We start from the raw sequence: 14,678 nt of genomic DNA on the forward strand, positions 1-14,678 counted from the left end.
TCCCCCAAAGAACTCAAATCCCCTTAAAGCCCACCCAAAAGAACTAATCCCCCCTAAAACTCCCCAAAAACTAAACTCCCCCCAAAACTCCCCCAAACCCCACCAAAGAACTAACCCCCCCAATGAACTAACCCCACCAAAACCACATAAAGAACTAATCCCGCCTAAAACCCTCCAAAAGAACCCCCCCTAAAACCCACCCAAAAGAACTAAAACCCCCTTAAAGCCCACCCAAAACAACCAATCCCCCCTAAAACCCCCCAAAAACTAAATTCCCCCAACCCCCCAAACAACTAGCCCCCTCAAACGAACTAACCCCCCCAGAACCACCCAAAGAGCTAAACCCCTAAAACCCCCAAAAAGAAACACCCAAAACCTATCCAAAGAACTAACCCCCCCAAAAAACCCCAAAGAACTAACACCCCCGAAGAACTAAAACCCCCTAAAACCCCCCAAAGAACTAAACCGCCCCTAAAACCCCCCAAAGAACTAAAACCCCCTAAAACCCCCCCCAAAAACCCCCCAAAGAACTAAACCGCCCCTCAAATCCCCCCAAACCCACCCAAAGAACTAAACCCCCTCTAAACCCCCCCCAAAACCCACCCAAAGAACTAAAGCCCCCCTAAACCCCCCCTAAAACCCACCCAAAGAACTAAAACCTCCCCACACCCACCCAAGAGAACTAACCCCCCCCCCAAACCCACCCAAAGAAATAAACCCACCAAAAGAAACAAACCCGCCTAAAACGGACCCTAAAAACCTAAAATCGTGCGAACGGAACCTTTAACCTTTGGCGGGCGCCGGGATTTAGGGGTTTCTTGCCGGAGGCAGCGACCGGGCACCCGGCGCCCCCCCGCGGCCGTCGCTGGCCCTGCTCTAAGGCGCAGCTCGGGGGGGTCCAGAGATGGCCACGGCTTAAAAAAGGGGGGGCTTAGGCTTAAACGGCAAAAATGGGGGGGCTGAGGCTTAAACGGCAAAAACGGGGGGAGGGCTTAGGCTTAAACGGCAAAAATGGGGGGGCTTAGGCTTAAACGGCAAAAATGGGGGGAGGGCTTAGGCTTAAACGGCAAAAATGGGGCGGCCTTAGGCTTAAATGGCAAAAATGGGGCGGCCTTAGGCTTAAATGGCAAAAATGCGGGGGGCTTAGGCCTAAACGGCAAAAATGGGGGGGCTTAGGCTTAAACGGCAAAAATGCGGGGGGCTTAGGCTTAAACAGCAAAAATGGGGGTCTTAGGCTTAAACGGCAAAAGTGGGGGGTGGGCTTAGGCTTAAACAGCAAAAATGGGGGTCTTAGGCTTAAACGGCAAAAATGGGGGGAGGGCTTAGGCTTAAACGGCAAAAATGGGGGGTGGGCTTAGGCTTAAACAGCAAAAATGGGGGTCTTAGGCTTAAACGGCAAAAATGGGGGGAGGGCTTAGGCTTAAACGGCAAAAATGCGGGGGGCTTAGGCTTAAACGGCAAAAATAGGGGGCTTAGGCTTAAACGGCAAAAATGGGGGGAGGGCTTAGGCTTAAACGGCAAAAATGCAGGGGCTTTAGGTTTAAACGGCAAAAATGCGGGGGGCTAAGGCTTAAACGGCAAAAATGGGGGGGTGCTTAGGCTTAAATGGCAAAAATGGGGCGGCCTTAGGCTTAAACGGCAAAAATGCGGGGGGCTTAGGCTCAAACGGCAAAAATGGGGGGGGCTTAGGCTTAAACGGCAAAAATGGGGGGAGGGCTTAGGCTTAAACGGCAAAAATGGGGGTCTTAGGCTTAAATGGCAAAAATGGGGGGGGCTTAGGCTTAAACGGCAATACTGGGGGGGGCTTAGGCTTAAACAGCAAAAATGGGGGTCTTAGGCTTAAACGGCAAAAATGGGGGGAGGGCTTAGGCTTAAACAGCAAAAATGGGGGTCTTAGGCTTAAACGGCAAAAATGGGGGGAGGGCTTAGGCTTAAACAGCAAAAATGGGGGTCTTAGGCTTACACAGCACGGCGGGGGCGGGGCTTAGGCTAAAAAAAAAGAAAAAGAGAGGGTTTAGGCTTAAAAAGGAAGGAGGGGTTAAACCACGCGCTGCTGGTGTGTTTTTGCAGTTGAAACGTTGCGCCGGTGACGTCGCTGGGGCTGGTGACGTCATCGGTGACGTCGGGCCGGGCCGCAGGGAGGAGGGAGATGAAATCTGTAACGTCACCTGAGGCGATGGGGGCGGGGGGTTGCAAACCCACCCATCCCCCACCCCACGCCCCGGGAATCGGGGCGGGGGGGTGGGAAAGCGTGAAACCCCCCCAAAAAAGCGCCGGGTGCAGGGGGGCGAATCGCGGGGAGGGGGGGGGCACGGACAGAGAAAGTTTCATTCAAGTTTCATTCAAGCTTCATTCACGGTTCCCAGCCACCCCCTCCCGCCCCCGCCGCCCCCCACTCACCTGCCGGGGGGGGGGGGGGGGAGGTGGCGGGGACCACCCACGCCGCCAGCAGCACCCATGGGTGCCCCGGGGGAGGCCGGGGGGCTCCGGACGAGACGGCGGCCGAGCCGAAAGAAGCTGCGGGGCCGGGGGGCGGGGCCTGGGCCGGGGGGCGGGGCCTGGGGGGCGGGGCCTGGGGAGCAGCACCCCGGGATCCGCAACACCGGAGCCGCATCCTGCGCCGGCGAATAACACCCATGTGGGGGCGCGGGGTGGGGGTCCCCCAAAAACCAAGGAGGGGTTGGGGGGGTCCCAGGGCAGCCTTTGGGGTCCCCTGTGGGGTGTTTTGGGGGTCCCCAAGCGACCAAGGAAGGTTTCAAGTCCCCTATGAGGAGTTTTGGGGGTCTCCAAAGAGGGGTTGGGGGCCTAGAGCAGCCTTTGGGGTCTCTTTTGGGGGGGTTTAGGGTCCCCAAAAGACCAAGGAGAGGTTGGAGGGTCCAGCGTAGACTTCGGGGTCCCCTATGGGGGGGGTGGGGGGTGGGTTTGGGGATCCCCAAGGGACAAAGGGGTTGGGGTACCCTGTGAAGGGGTTTGGGGAGCCCCAAGGAGGGGTTGGGGGTCCAGGGCAGCCCTTGGGGTCCCCTGTGGGGAGGTTTTGGGGGCGCCCAAAGGCCCAAGGAGGGTTTGGGGTCCTCCATGGCAGGTTTTGGGAGCCCCCAAAGGACCAAGGAGGGGTTGGGGTCCCCCGTGGGGGGGTTTTGGGGGTTCCCAAGGACCGAGGAGGGGTTGGGGTCCCCCGTGGGGGGGTTTTGGGGGTTCCCAAGGACCGAGGAGGGCTTGGGTGCCCCGTGGGGGGGTTTTGGGGGTTCCCAAGAACCGAGGAGGGCTTGGGTGCCCCGTGGGGGGGTTTTGGGGGTTCCCAAGGACCGAGGAGGGGTTGGGGGCCCCGTGGGGGGGGTTTGGGTGTTCCCAAGGACCGAGGAGGGGTTGGGGGCCCCGTGGGGGGGGTTTGGGGGTTCCCAAGGGCCGAGGAGGGGTTGGGTGCCCCGTGGGGGGGTTTTGGGGGTTCCCAAGGACCGAGGAGGGGTTGGGGGCCCCGTGGGGGGGGTTTGGGGGTTCCCAAGGGCCGAGGAGGGGTTGGGTGCCCCGTGGGGGGGTTTTGGGGGTTCCCAAGGACCGAGGAGGGGTTGGGTGCCCCGTGGGGGGGTTTTGGGGGTTCCCAAGGACCGAGGAGGGGTTGGGGGACCCCAGCCTGAGCGCAGGGGAGGGCAGAACACGGGGGTCACGGCGGGTATCAACACAACGGCGGCAAAAATGGAGGGTTTTTTCATTTAATTTGGGGCAGAACCGGGGAACGACGTCAGAAACTTTTCAAGGGGGCCGAGTTTGGGAGAAAAAGCCAAGTTTTTAGCTCAAAATGAGCTCGGCGAAGCCCAGCTCCCGCTAACGAGCTTTGGATGGATTTAGCGACAGGCGGCTTTTAGATGAGACGAGCAGCACCCGAGCTCAGACCCAAAACCCCCGGGATATAACCCAAAAACCAGAGACACCCAAGATGGAGGCAGGACCGCCAAGATGGAGGCAGGACCCCCCAAGACGGAGGTGGGATGCCCTAAAATGGAGGCAGGACCCCCCAAGATGGAGGCAGGACCCCCCAAGATGGAGGCGGGGCCCCTAAGATGGAGGTAGCAGTGCCCAAGATGGTGGTGGGATCCCCCAAGATGGAGGTAGGATGCCCTAAAATGGAGGCGGGACCCCCCAAGATGGAGGCGGGGCCCCCCAAGATGGAGGCAGGATGCCCTAAAATGGAGGCAGGACCCCCCCAAGATGGAGGCGGGGCCCCTATGATGGAGGTAGCAGTGCCCAAGATGGCGGCGGGATGCCCCAAGTTGGAGGCGGGACCCCCCAAGACGGAGGCAGGGCCCACCAAGACGGAGGCGGGACCCCCCAAGACAGGTGCGGGACCCCCCAAGACGGGTGCAGGACCCCCCACGATGGAGGCAGGACCCCCCCAAGATGGAGGCAGGACCCCCCCAAGATGGAGGTAGCAGTGCCCAAGATGGTGGCGGGACCCCCCAAGATGGCGGCGGGATGCCCCAAGTTGGAGGCGGGACCCCCCAAGACGGAGGCAGGGCCCACCAAGACGGAGGCAGGGCCCCCCAAGACGGGTGGCAGGGCCCCCCAAGATGGAGGCGGGACCCCCCAAGACGGAGGCCAGGAGCTGAGGTGCAAACGACTCCCAAAACCTGGAAAACGAAGAGTCGAGGAGTGTCGAGGACATTGACGTCCAAACTCGACCTTTCCGACCACCGTGGAAGAACCGGCATCGGGGGGACCCCGCCGGCGCCTCAGCCCTTGGGGCACAGCCTCACGGTGGAGAGGAGGACGCCGAAGTAAGGGAAGACCCTCTCTCCGTGGAAGGAGGCCACGGGGAAGGTGAAGATGCGTCGGCGGGCGCCGACGGCGTAGAAGGAGACCTGTCCGACCTCGTAGTCCAGGTAGACGCCGATCTCGCCGGCAAGGAGCGGGACGGCGGTGTTGGAAGGAGCCGTGAGCGCCACGCAGAGCTCGTCGTACTTCTGCAGACCCCAAATCTCGGCGTCGGGCTTGAAGAGGATGCGACCTTTCCTCCGAAGCGATTCGCGGGCCACCCCGACGGCCCAGAAGCGCCCAGTGGCTTCCACCTCCCAGTAGTGACGGCCCGAGGCGAAGCCCTCGCTGCCCAGCACGCAGGGATCCGTGTCGAAGCGGGCCGGACCGTCGGGCCACCGGCGTCCAGGTTGGCCCCAGGAGGCCTCTTTGAGGTCCTCGGAGAGGATCACCTCCGGGCCCGCCGTGGCCGGATCCAGGGTCACATCAACTGGGGAGCGAAACGGGAGAAGGCGTCAGAAGGCGAACGCGAGGGTAAGGGGAGGCGCGCCCCGAAAATCCCCTTCGGGGGTTAATTTGTGAGGAGGAACGGAGAGCGGTGGAGGAGCCAAGAGACGGAGGGTCTCCAGGAAAGGCTGAACATGGAAGAGACAAAAGATGGAGGTTAGAGATGGAGGAGCTCCAGTTGAGGTTGGAAATGGAGGAGCCAAGAGATGGAGGTCGGAGATGGAGTATCTCCAGTTGAGGTTGGAGATGGAGGAGCCAAGAGATGGAGGTTGGAGATGGAGGATCTCCAGTTGAGGTTGGAGATGGAGGATCTCCAGATGGAGGTTGGAGATGGAGGATCTCCAGTTGCGGTTGGAGGTGGAAGAGCCAAAAGATGGAGGTTGGAGATGGAGGATCTCCAGTTGAGGTTGGAGATGGAGGTCGGAGATGGAGGATCTCCAGAGATGGAGGATCCCCAGTTGAGGTTGAACATGGAAGAGCCAAGAGATGGAGGTCGGAGATGGAGGATCTCCAGTTGAAGTTGGGGGTGGAAGAGCCAAGAGATGGAGGATCTCCAGGAAAGGTTGAACATGGAGGAGCCAAAAGATGGAGGTTAGAGATGGAGGATCTCCAGCTGAGGTTGGAGATAGAGGAGCCAAGAGATGGAGGTCAGAGATGGAGGATCTCCAGCTGAGGTTGGAGATAGAGGAGCCAAGAGATGGAGGTCAGAGATGGAGGATCTCCAGATGGAGGTTGGAGATGGAAGAGCCAAGAGATGGAGGTTGGAGATGGAGGATCTCCAGATGGAGGCTGGAGATGGAAGAGCCAAGAGATGGAGGTTGGAGATGGAGGATCTCCAGATGGAGGTTGGAGATGGAGGATCTCCAGATGGAGGTTGGAGATGGAGGAGGCCAGAGGCAGAGGAGCCAGGGAGCCAGAGGGTGGAGCCGGAGGATCCGCAGCTCCAACGGCCTCTCGCTCGCTGCGGCCCCGACAGCGGCGGGAACTGGTGCTTCGCTCCTCTCCCGCCGCCTCCGTTACCTGCAAACTCTTTCACTGCGTCATAGTCCGGGGCAAGATCCCACGGGCGTGGTTTGAGCAGGAAAGCCATGGCGCCCAGGGCGGCGTCTCCTCCCGGCTAGAGGCGCCAAAAAGGGAAAGAAGGAATAAAATCAAATTATTATCCCGCAAATCCTGGCTTCTCACCCCTTTTTATGGCAGAAAAGGGGTTCGACCACCGCATTTGATCAAAATACTTGGAAGAAAATGCCATTTTTTTTTTCCTCCAGCCGTTGCAGAGGAGTTTGGTTCATCTCTGGGAAGGCCCACGGAGACGGATTAAATCTGTTTTTCCCTGATAACAAGGGGAACACGAGAAGCATGTTGGGACGGACCCATCTACCTCGTAGATGCGATTATAGCCCAAAATTCCCATTCCTTGTGCAGGCTCAGGGATGAATCCGCCTCAAATCCATCCCCGCCTCCTTGATTTCTTGAGCGAACAAATCCGACTGGGTTTGAGGAAAAAAAAATGCTTAAAATCAGAGATAAAGTGACGCCAACACCCTCACGTCCAGAGAAATCCTGCGAGAGGTGGAGAATTTCGCCGTTGGCCCCCCGGGAAAACGTGGCCGGGGGAGATAAGGGCTGACGTCAAAGGGCCTCGAATCCGTCCCCCGCCAGCCGGCGCGGGGTTTTGAGAGCAAATGAGCAGAAAAGGGCACCGGGAATGAGTAATAACGCCCCAAAACAGTTGAATAACCCCCAGGTTGCATCTTTTCTGTGCGTTTTCCTTGGCAAAATTGCGGGGAGGGGAATGAAAGCAGCGGCCGGGGGGAGGAAAAGGGGGAAAAGGTGGGAAAATCACCCTTAAATTAAGATAAAAGTCAGAGCCCGGCCGTTTCTCACCCAAGTTTTCCCGGAGTCTCACCCAAATTCCCCCAGAGTCTCACCCAAATTTTCCCGGAGTCTCACTCAAATTTTCCCGGAGTCTCACTCAAATTCTCCTGGAGTCTCACCCAAATTTTCCCAGATTCTCACCCAAATTTTCCCAGAGTCTCACCCAAATTTTCCCAGAGTCTCACCCAAATTCTCCCGGAGTCTCACCCAAATTCTCCCGGAGTCTCACCCAAATTCTCCCAGAGTCTCACTCAAATTCTCCCGGAGTCTCACCCAAATTCTCCCGGAGTCTCACCCAAATTTTCCCAGATTCTCACCCAAATTTTCCCAGAGTCCCACCCAAATTCTCCCGGAGTCTCACCCAAATTTTCCCAGATTCTCACCCAAATTTTCCCAGAGTCCCACCCAAATTCTCCCGGAGTCTCACTCAAATTTTCCCAGAGTCTCACCCAAATTCTCCCAGAGTCTCACCCCAAATTTTCCCGGAGCCTCACCAAATTTTCCCGGAGCCTCACCCAAATTTTCCCGGAGCCTCACCCAAATTTCCCGAACAGATCACTGGACAAGAAGCAAATAACCACGACCAACCACCCCAAAGCACCTTTAAATCCGCAACAAGATCCCGCGGGCAAAGCAAGGACAACCCGCTTTCCCTTATCAACGGACTAGGGGGGGAAACACACTCAAAATCCCCTTTTCCCCCCCAAAAGGCAGCAGGGTGACGCGACCCAGTCGGCAGCGCCAGGGTTTCCCATCCCTCGAACCTTTTGGGGCGCTCCTTGGCGGCGCTGGCGCCGTTTTGGGGTTCCTCCGGCTCTTTTTTCCCCCCACCGGTCACTTCTCCCGGGGTTTTTCTCCCCCGTCTCCGTTTTCTCTGGCACAAGCTCGGCCAAAGCTCGGTCCCGGCTCTGCCTAAGCCAGCTTTTATCGGGCGGGGGAGGGAGGGGGCGGCCGATCTCCCGCCCGCAGACGGGGCCGCGGCGCGCTCCGACGCCTCCTGCACCCTCCGATTGCGCCTTCCCCGCCCCCATTTTGGGGCCATTTCACGTCAGTGAGAGGAAAAGAATGCTCAAAAAAAAAAGGCTGTGCAATAAAACCCCGCGCGTTATTGCGCCACACGATGAGGAACCGGTTACGGTTCTGCCCCCTCAAGCCCCAAATCTGGTGGGGGACGGAGACGAGGACGGGGCAGCAAAACCGGGGAATAAAAGGGTTTTTTTTGGGGGGAAATAAAACATCTTTAAAGCCAACTGCGGGCAAGGGAACGCGCCCCGAAGCGTTTTGGGGGACCCAGCGGGAGCCGTGGGGTGACAGAGTCGCCCCACGGCCATCAGGTGTCACATTCCCCCCTCCCCCCACCCCCAAAAATTGGTACAAGGTTAAAATATTTTCATATTTGGGGGGGGGGGTGAAAGCGAAGACGCGGTGCCTGGGCCGGGTTGTGGGAGCGTCAAAGCTTCCAAGGGGAAGCAGCCAGGTGGCTTTTGGGGTGATTCTCTGCATTTTGGGGGGGATTCTTTGCTTTTTCAGGGGGATTATTGGCTTGTTTAGTGGGATTCTCTGCTTTTGAGGGCGTTATTTGCTTTTTGGGGGTGATTCTTTGCTTTTTGGGGGGAATCATTTGCTTTGGGGGGTTCTTTGCTTTTTCGGGGCAGTCTTTGCTTTTTTAGGGGGAATTCTCTGCTCTCTTGGGGGGTTTATTTGCTTTTTTGTGGGGATTCTTTGCTTTTTTAGAGGGGAATCGCTGCTTTTTGGGGGCGATTCTTAGCTTTTTTGGGCGGATTCTTTGCTTTTTAGGGAGAAAAGTCTTTGCTTTTTTGGGGGATCCTTTGCAAAATTTTTGGGGGGATTCTTTGCTTTTTGGCGGGGATTTTTTTTGTGGGGATTCTTTTTTTTATTAGGGGGGAATCTCTGCTTTTCGAGGGGATTCTTTGCTTTTCTGGGTGGGTCCTTTGCAAACTTTTTGGGGGATTCTTTGCCTTTTTTGGGGGTGGGGTGTGCATTCTGCAGCCAATCCCATCTCATCCGCAGTCCCTAAAGGTTTCCAGACAAGAGCGCGACTAATCCTGACCAACCCTGAAGATCAAACAACGGCGGCGAAAGGGTAAAGGGAAGGAAAAGTGTTACCTGAACACCTTAATTAACCTCCAGGTGCTAATTAACCACATCCCCAGCTCCACCCCGGGACAAATCCAGGTCTGGGGGGGTCACACGTGGCCTCCCGGTGGGGGGGTTCCCCCTTCCAGTCGAGGCGCGAAGCCCAGCTGCGCGCTGCCCCTGCGGCCCTCAACCCCCTTTTTCTCCCATTTCCCCCTTTTTTAGGATTTTAGGGGCAAGTACGTCCCCCTCATTGTGCCGGCAGCCGAGTGGGTTGAACACCAGCACCCACCTCCCATCGCTCGGAGAGAGGCGTCGCCTCCCGCACAAGAGCCCGAGCTCCCGCCGCCAACGGGTCCTTCCGGACGCGGGGAGACGCGCGACGCGATGCCGCCAACGGGGCGATTCCCGCTCCGCGCCACGGGGGAGGGTGAGGCGGGTCCTCGTGTCCCTCCTGCCCCGGCCCCAGAAGGGCCTCGACCACCCCCGGCCTGTCATTAATGTAAAAAAGAAATATATAAAATCCAAAACTACTTGCAATTTTCGGCGCACAGGATAAATTGAGCGGGCCCGTGACCAGCTCCTCTCCTGAACCCCCTGGGGTGGCTCTTAAAAGAGCCTTTGGGTTCAGCCTTCATCACTCCATCCACCACGCTCCTAACACTCGCCCTCCTCCACCTCCGCGGGACCCCCGGCCGCCTCCGCGCCCGCCGCCTCCACTTTTCCCCGGGCTCGTCCCGGTTTCTTCAACCGCTGCGTCACGGATTTAACCACCCGCTTCGGTCCCTTTCTCTTCCCAGAGTGGCGACGACGGGTTCTACCGGCCGCCCTCCCGCTTCCCTCCGCTCGCTCCTTACTGCTGATACGGAACGAACCGGCGACGCCGCTGCCCGTGACCCGCCGCAGCAATCCTTTATCGACCAAAGTCCCCACAGCCGCCTTCAAGCGGCTGCTGTTCCGCGCCACGTCGTAGCCCCTCGCTGGCGACCATCTTCTTAATGAAGGTGAGCGAAACGCCTTTGCGGGCGGTGGAGAGGCGGGCGGCGCGGAGGATGATGTCCGACAGGGGTGGCTTGCGGTGCTTCGGTGCCCTCGAAGGGGATGGGTGCGGCGTGCCTTCAATGCGCGGCATGGTGGGACACCCGGCTTCGAGGGTCCGGGGTACCGGGCTTCGAGGCACCGCTGGGCTCCGAGGGTCTGGGGTACCGGTGCTTCAAGGCGCCACCAGGCTCCGGAACACCGGGTTTCCAGGGTCTGGGGCGCTGGCGCTTTGGGGGGCTTCAAGATGCTGCCGCCGGGCTCCGAGGGGCGCTGAAGCTTTGGGGCGCCGCTGCGCTTAGGGGAGCCCCCGGGCTTTGAAGCTTCGAGGCGCTGCCGCTCCGAGGAGCTTCGAGGGGGCTTCAAGATGCCGCCGCTGGGCTCCGAGGGGGCTCCGGGAGGGCTTTTGGGGCACCGCCGCGCCCGCTCAGGGGGACCCAGAGGGGGTACCGCTGCCGCCGCCGCTCCGGGGGGCTCCGAGGCGCCGCTCCGGGGGGCTCCGGGCCGCCGCCGTCGCCGCTCCGGGGAGGTCCGAGGCGCCGCTGCCGCCGCCGCTCCGGGGGTCTCTGAGGCGCCGCTCCGGGGGGCTCCGGGCCGCCGCCGCCGCCGCCGCTCCGGGGGGCTCCGAGGCGCCGCCGCCGCCGCCGCTCCGGGGGGCTCCGAGGCGCCGCTCCGGGGGGCTCCGAGGCGCCGCTGCCGCCGCCGCTCCGGGGGGCTCCGAGGCGCCGCTCCGGGGGGCTCCGGGCCGCCGCCGCCGCCGCTCCGGGGGGCTCCGAGGCGCCGCCGCCGCTCCGGGGGGCTCCGAGGCGCCGCTGCCGCCGCCGCTCCGGGTGGGGGGGGGGCTGGGGGGGTGTGTCTTCGGGCCGCTCCTGCCCCGCTCCTTCCCCGTCCGCCGCCGCCCCCCGACTGAGGGTCAGCCCCGTTCGGCGCCCCCTTTTATAGCCCCGCGGCGGACGCAACCGAGTCAACCTCTCGCGCGCCCCCCGCAACCGCGCGCCCCCCCCGCCCCCGGGCGGACGCAACCGAGTCAACCCCCGCGCGCCCCCCGCCCCGCCCTCCCTCCTTCCCGCCCTCGCCAAAACGGGGGGGTTTCCCCCCAAAAAAGCCCCCACCCCCCCCCGCGCCCCCGAGGGAAAGCACCAGGGCTGGGTTTAACAGGGGAGGGGGCCGTTAAAATCCGTGTTAAAAGAAAGAAAAACGGTAAAAATCGATGCAGGAAAGTTGAAGCGCGCTCGCTCTGAGGCGCGGCGGCTGCCGGAGCCGCTTGTAAGCGATAAGCCGAGCTTAACTGAGGCCTAAGAGTGGTTTAGTTTTAGATATAACAGCAAATATCTTTTCTACATATAAAATAGATACTTCTACATATATCTATCCTACCTACAAGTGGCAGAAATATAAAAAACTTATTAAAAAGTGGAAAATTCTGGAAAAATATTTAAACCTGGCCCAGCCTCCCGCTGAGGCCAGCGAAGCCTCCTGCAGGCCAAGATCCCCCTTGGAAAGGGCCAAGAAGTGCTGGAAACAACTAGGAATTAATTGAAGATTAAGTTTGTCTCCTGGTAATGAAAGCCCCGCTCAAGGCGTTTCTTAGGGAAAATTGTATTTAAGAAAACCAAAGAGAAAAAAAAGGTTTGGGGATTTTTTTGCCTTTTTTTCTGGCCAAAGAGCCGCCACCAGGGTTTAAACTTTGGTTTGGGGCTGGTTTTGTCCTGTTTTTGTGTTAGGTTTGGGTTAATTTTGGGTTATTTTCAGGTTAGTTTCGGGCTGGGTTCGGGCCGGTTTCGGGTTGCTTTCGGCCCAGTTTGGTTTGATTTTGGGGTGGTTTTTGGGTCGGTTTCACCCTGCTTTGGGGCCGGTTTGGCCTCCCGCCGCCCTCGAGGCCGCCGCGCGGGAAAGCGGATCACAACCGCCGCCTCCTATTGGCCGCCAGACACGCCGAGGCCTCCTATTGGCTGCCCGCGACGAACCAATGAGAAGAGTTCTTTTCGATCCGGCCTGGGGCGGCGAAGGTGGGCTCCCCCCGCTCCAAACCCGGGTCTATTAACGGGTTTTTTGGGTCGCTTTTGCCTATTTTTGCCCCGATTCCAACGCGGGGGTGGGGGTGAGGCAGCGCCTCCCATTCGCCTGGGGAAGGGGCTGGGGTTTTTTTGCAGAAAAGCCAAAGTTGATTAATTTGGGGCTTGGCGACCACTGGCTTTTACAGCTCTGCTTGGGAATATCCAATTTATTTCATTGGTTTATCACCCTTATTCATAACTTCAGTAACTCCCGATTAGGTTCTTCGTTATTATTATTATTATTATTATTTTTATGTGGGCTACATTCTATAAGTGCAAAACTTCCAGCCCAAAGACCTTCATTTGTTTTGATTCCCTGAATTAGTTTTATTTCACAGGTTCATTATTCCCTCCCGGGGTGGGAACCAGAGGCTTAAGGCTGCCCTAACACCTCTTCCAGCCGGCTCTTATTTCCACACACCCCCTGCTTCTTGGTTCTCACACCTATTTGGGTGCTGAGGTTTGGTGGGGGGGTTTATTGCCCTTTAAACGCCTGCCCGACCCGGGCTTATCGCTGCTGTGAGGGCTCAAATCTGGAACCCGGCTCTAATATCTGCTCTAATATCTGGAGCCTGGCTCTAATATCCAGAGCCCGGCTCTAATATCTGATCTAATATCCAGAGCCCAGCTCTAATATCTGATCTAATATCTGGACCCAGGCTCTAATATCCAGAACCTGGCTCTCATATCTGCAACCCAGCTCTAATATCTGCTCTAATATCTGGAGCCTGGCTCTAATATCCAGAGCCCGGCTCTAATATCTGATCTAATATCCAGAGCCCGGCTCTAATATCTGCTCTAATGCCTGGAGCCGGCTCTAATATTTGATCTAATATCCAGAGCCCGGCTCTAATATCTGATCTAATATCCAGAGCCCGGCTCTAATATCTGATCTAATATCTGGACCCAGGCTCTAATATCCAGAACCTGGCTCTCATATATGCAACCCAGCTCTAATATCGGCTCTAATATCTGGAGCCTGGCTCTAATATCCAGAGCCCGGCTCTAATATCTGCTCTAATGCCTGGAGCCCGGCTCTAATATCTGCTCTAATATCCAGAGCCCGGCTCTAATATCTGCTCTAATATCTGGACCCAGGCTCTAATATCCAGAGCCCGGCTCTAATATCTGATCTAATATCCAGAGCCCGGCTCTAATATCCAGAGCCCGGCTCTAATATCCAGAGCCCGGCTCTAATATCTGATCTAATATCCAGAACCCGGCTCTAATATCTGATCTAATATCTGGACCCAGGCTCTAATATCCAGAACCTGGCTCTCATATCTGCTCTAATATGTGGAGCTGAGCTCTAACATCTGCTCTAATATCCAGAACCTGGCTCTAATATCCGGAGCCCGGCTCTAATATTGGCTCTAACACCCGGAGCCCAGCTCGCTCCTCACCCTCCGGCATTACTCCCTCCTTTCCGCAGCCACCCTCCGGCCCCGCTTTGCGTCTCCTGGGCGCAGCCAGCGCGGTAAAAAACCCACCCTGCAAAATAAACCCCCTCTCCCAACCCCCCGGCGACCGCCGCCGCGGCTCGCTGCCGTCGCCACATCCACGCCGGCCTCGTCCTTGGGGGTTGTTTTAGCGCCGGGAACGTCGGATAAACTCCGTGGTGCTTTTCCCCCTCCTCCCCGCGAGGCCGCGGGTGCCGACGCCGGCCTCTCGCTCCGCCGTAGCTTCCAGGAAAAGCATCGCCCGGCCCCTCGGCGTGGGCGTTTCTCTTCAAAAATAGACGTCAAAAACAACAAACCACCACCCCCCCCCCCCGGACGCCGCCGGCTCGACCATGCTGCGGGAAACGCCGTGGAGAATCTCCAGGAGGAAACCACTTGCTCCATCTGCTTGGATTTCTTCCGCGACCCCGTCATGCTCTTGAGTTGCGGCCACAATTTTTGCCGCCGTTGCCTCGACCGTTGCTCCGCCGACGCGGCCGCCTCCTGCCCCCAGTGCCGGTTACCTTTTCCCCACGGAGGTTTTCTTCCCAACCGTCAGCTGGCCAACGTGGTGGCGAGCGTCCGGGAGCTGACGACGCCGACGCCGGCCGAGCTTTGTCGCCGTCACCGTCGACCCCTCGGTCTGTTTTGTCGCCGGGATGGGATCCTGGTTTGCAGCGCCTGCGCCGAGCATCGCGCCCACCCCACGGTGCCCCTCGAAGAGGCCGCTCGTGAGTACAGGGTGAGCGAAAAACCCCCCGACCCCTCCCGGTTCAAACACCCCCTTTCCCTCTAAAAACCTCATTTCCCCTTAAAACTCAAAAAAATATCTATTTTTAGAGATGGGGCAAAGCTTTTCCCCTACCTTTCCGGGGGGAAAAAATAAGTACCACGAACATCCAAAAATTAAAAC

The 14,678-nt window shown here is 58.5% G+C and overlaps 1 protein-coding gene and 1 long non-coding RNA gene across 4 annotated transcripts in view; one reads left to right on the forward strand and one right to left on the reverse strand.

Moving 5' to 3' along the window:
• The window catches only part of LOC142049090 (E3 ubiquitin-protein ligase TRIM7-like), an 18,140-nt gene extending 10,109 nt beyond the window's left edge, over positions 1-8,031 (reverse strand). The window contains exons 1-3 of the mRNA XM_075076539.1: positions 6,638-8,031; positions 6,277-6,373; positions 2,401-5,239 (exon numbers count right to left, since the gene is read on the reverse strand). Of these exons, the coding sequence (XP_074932640.1) occupies positions 4,728-5,239; positions 6,277-6,373; positions 6,638-6,670 (642 nt within the window). The 5' untranslated portion in view covers positions 6,671-8,031 and the 3' untranslated portion in view covers positions 2,401-4,727. The remainder of the gene's footprint in view (positions 1-2,400; positions 5,240-6,276; positions 6,374-6,637) is intronic.
• A 341-nt stretch (positions 8,032-8,372) lies between these two features.
• LOC142049106 (uncharacterized) lies at positions 8,373-13,896 on the forward strand. 3 transcript variants are annotated; one of them, XR_012657616.1, is made up of 4 exons: positions 8,373-8,505; positions 9,166-9,661; positions 10,032-10,235; positions 13,759-13,896. It is a non-coding gene; the product is annotated as an uncharacterized LOC142049106 (long non-coding RNA). The 3 variants fall into 3 exon arrangements; XR_012657615.1 differs by lacking the exon at positions 8,373-8,505 and adding an exon at positions 8,533-8,611; XR_012657614.1 differs by lacking the exon at positions 8,373-8,505 and having other exon boundaries at positions 8,692-9,330; positions 9,457-9,661.
• The last annotated feature ends 782 nt before the right edge of the window (positions 13,897-14,678 follow it).

Source organism: Phalacrocorax aristotelis, chromosome 31 (genome assembly GCF_949628215.1).
Source record: "Phalacrocorax aristotelis chromosome 31, bGulAri2.1, whole genome shotgun sequence".
Classification (NCBI taxonomy): domain Eukaryota; kingdom Metazoa; phylum Chordata; class Aves; order Suliformes; family Phalacrocoracidae; genus Phalacrocorax; species Phalacrocorax aristotelis.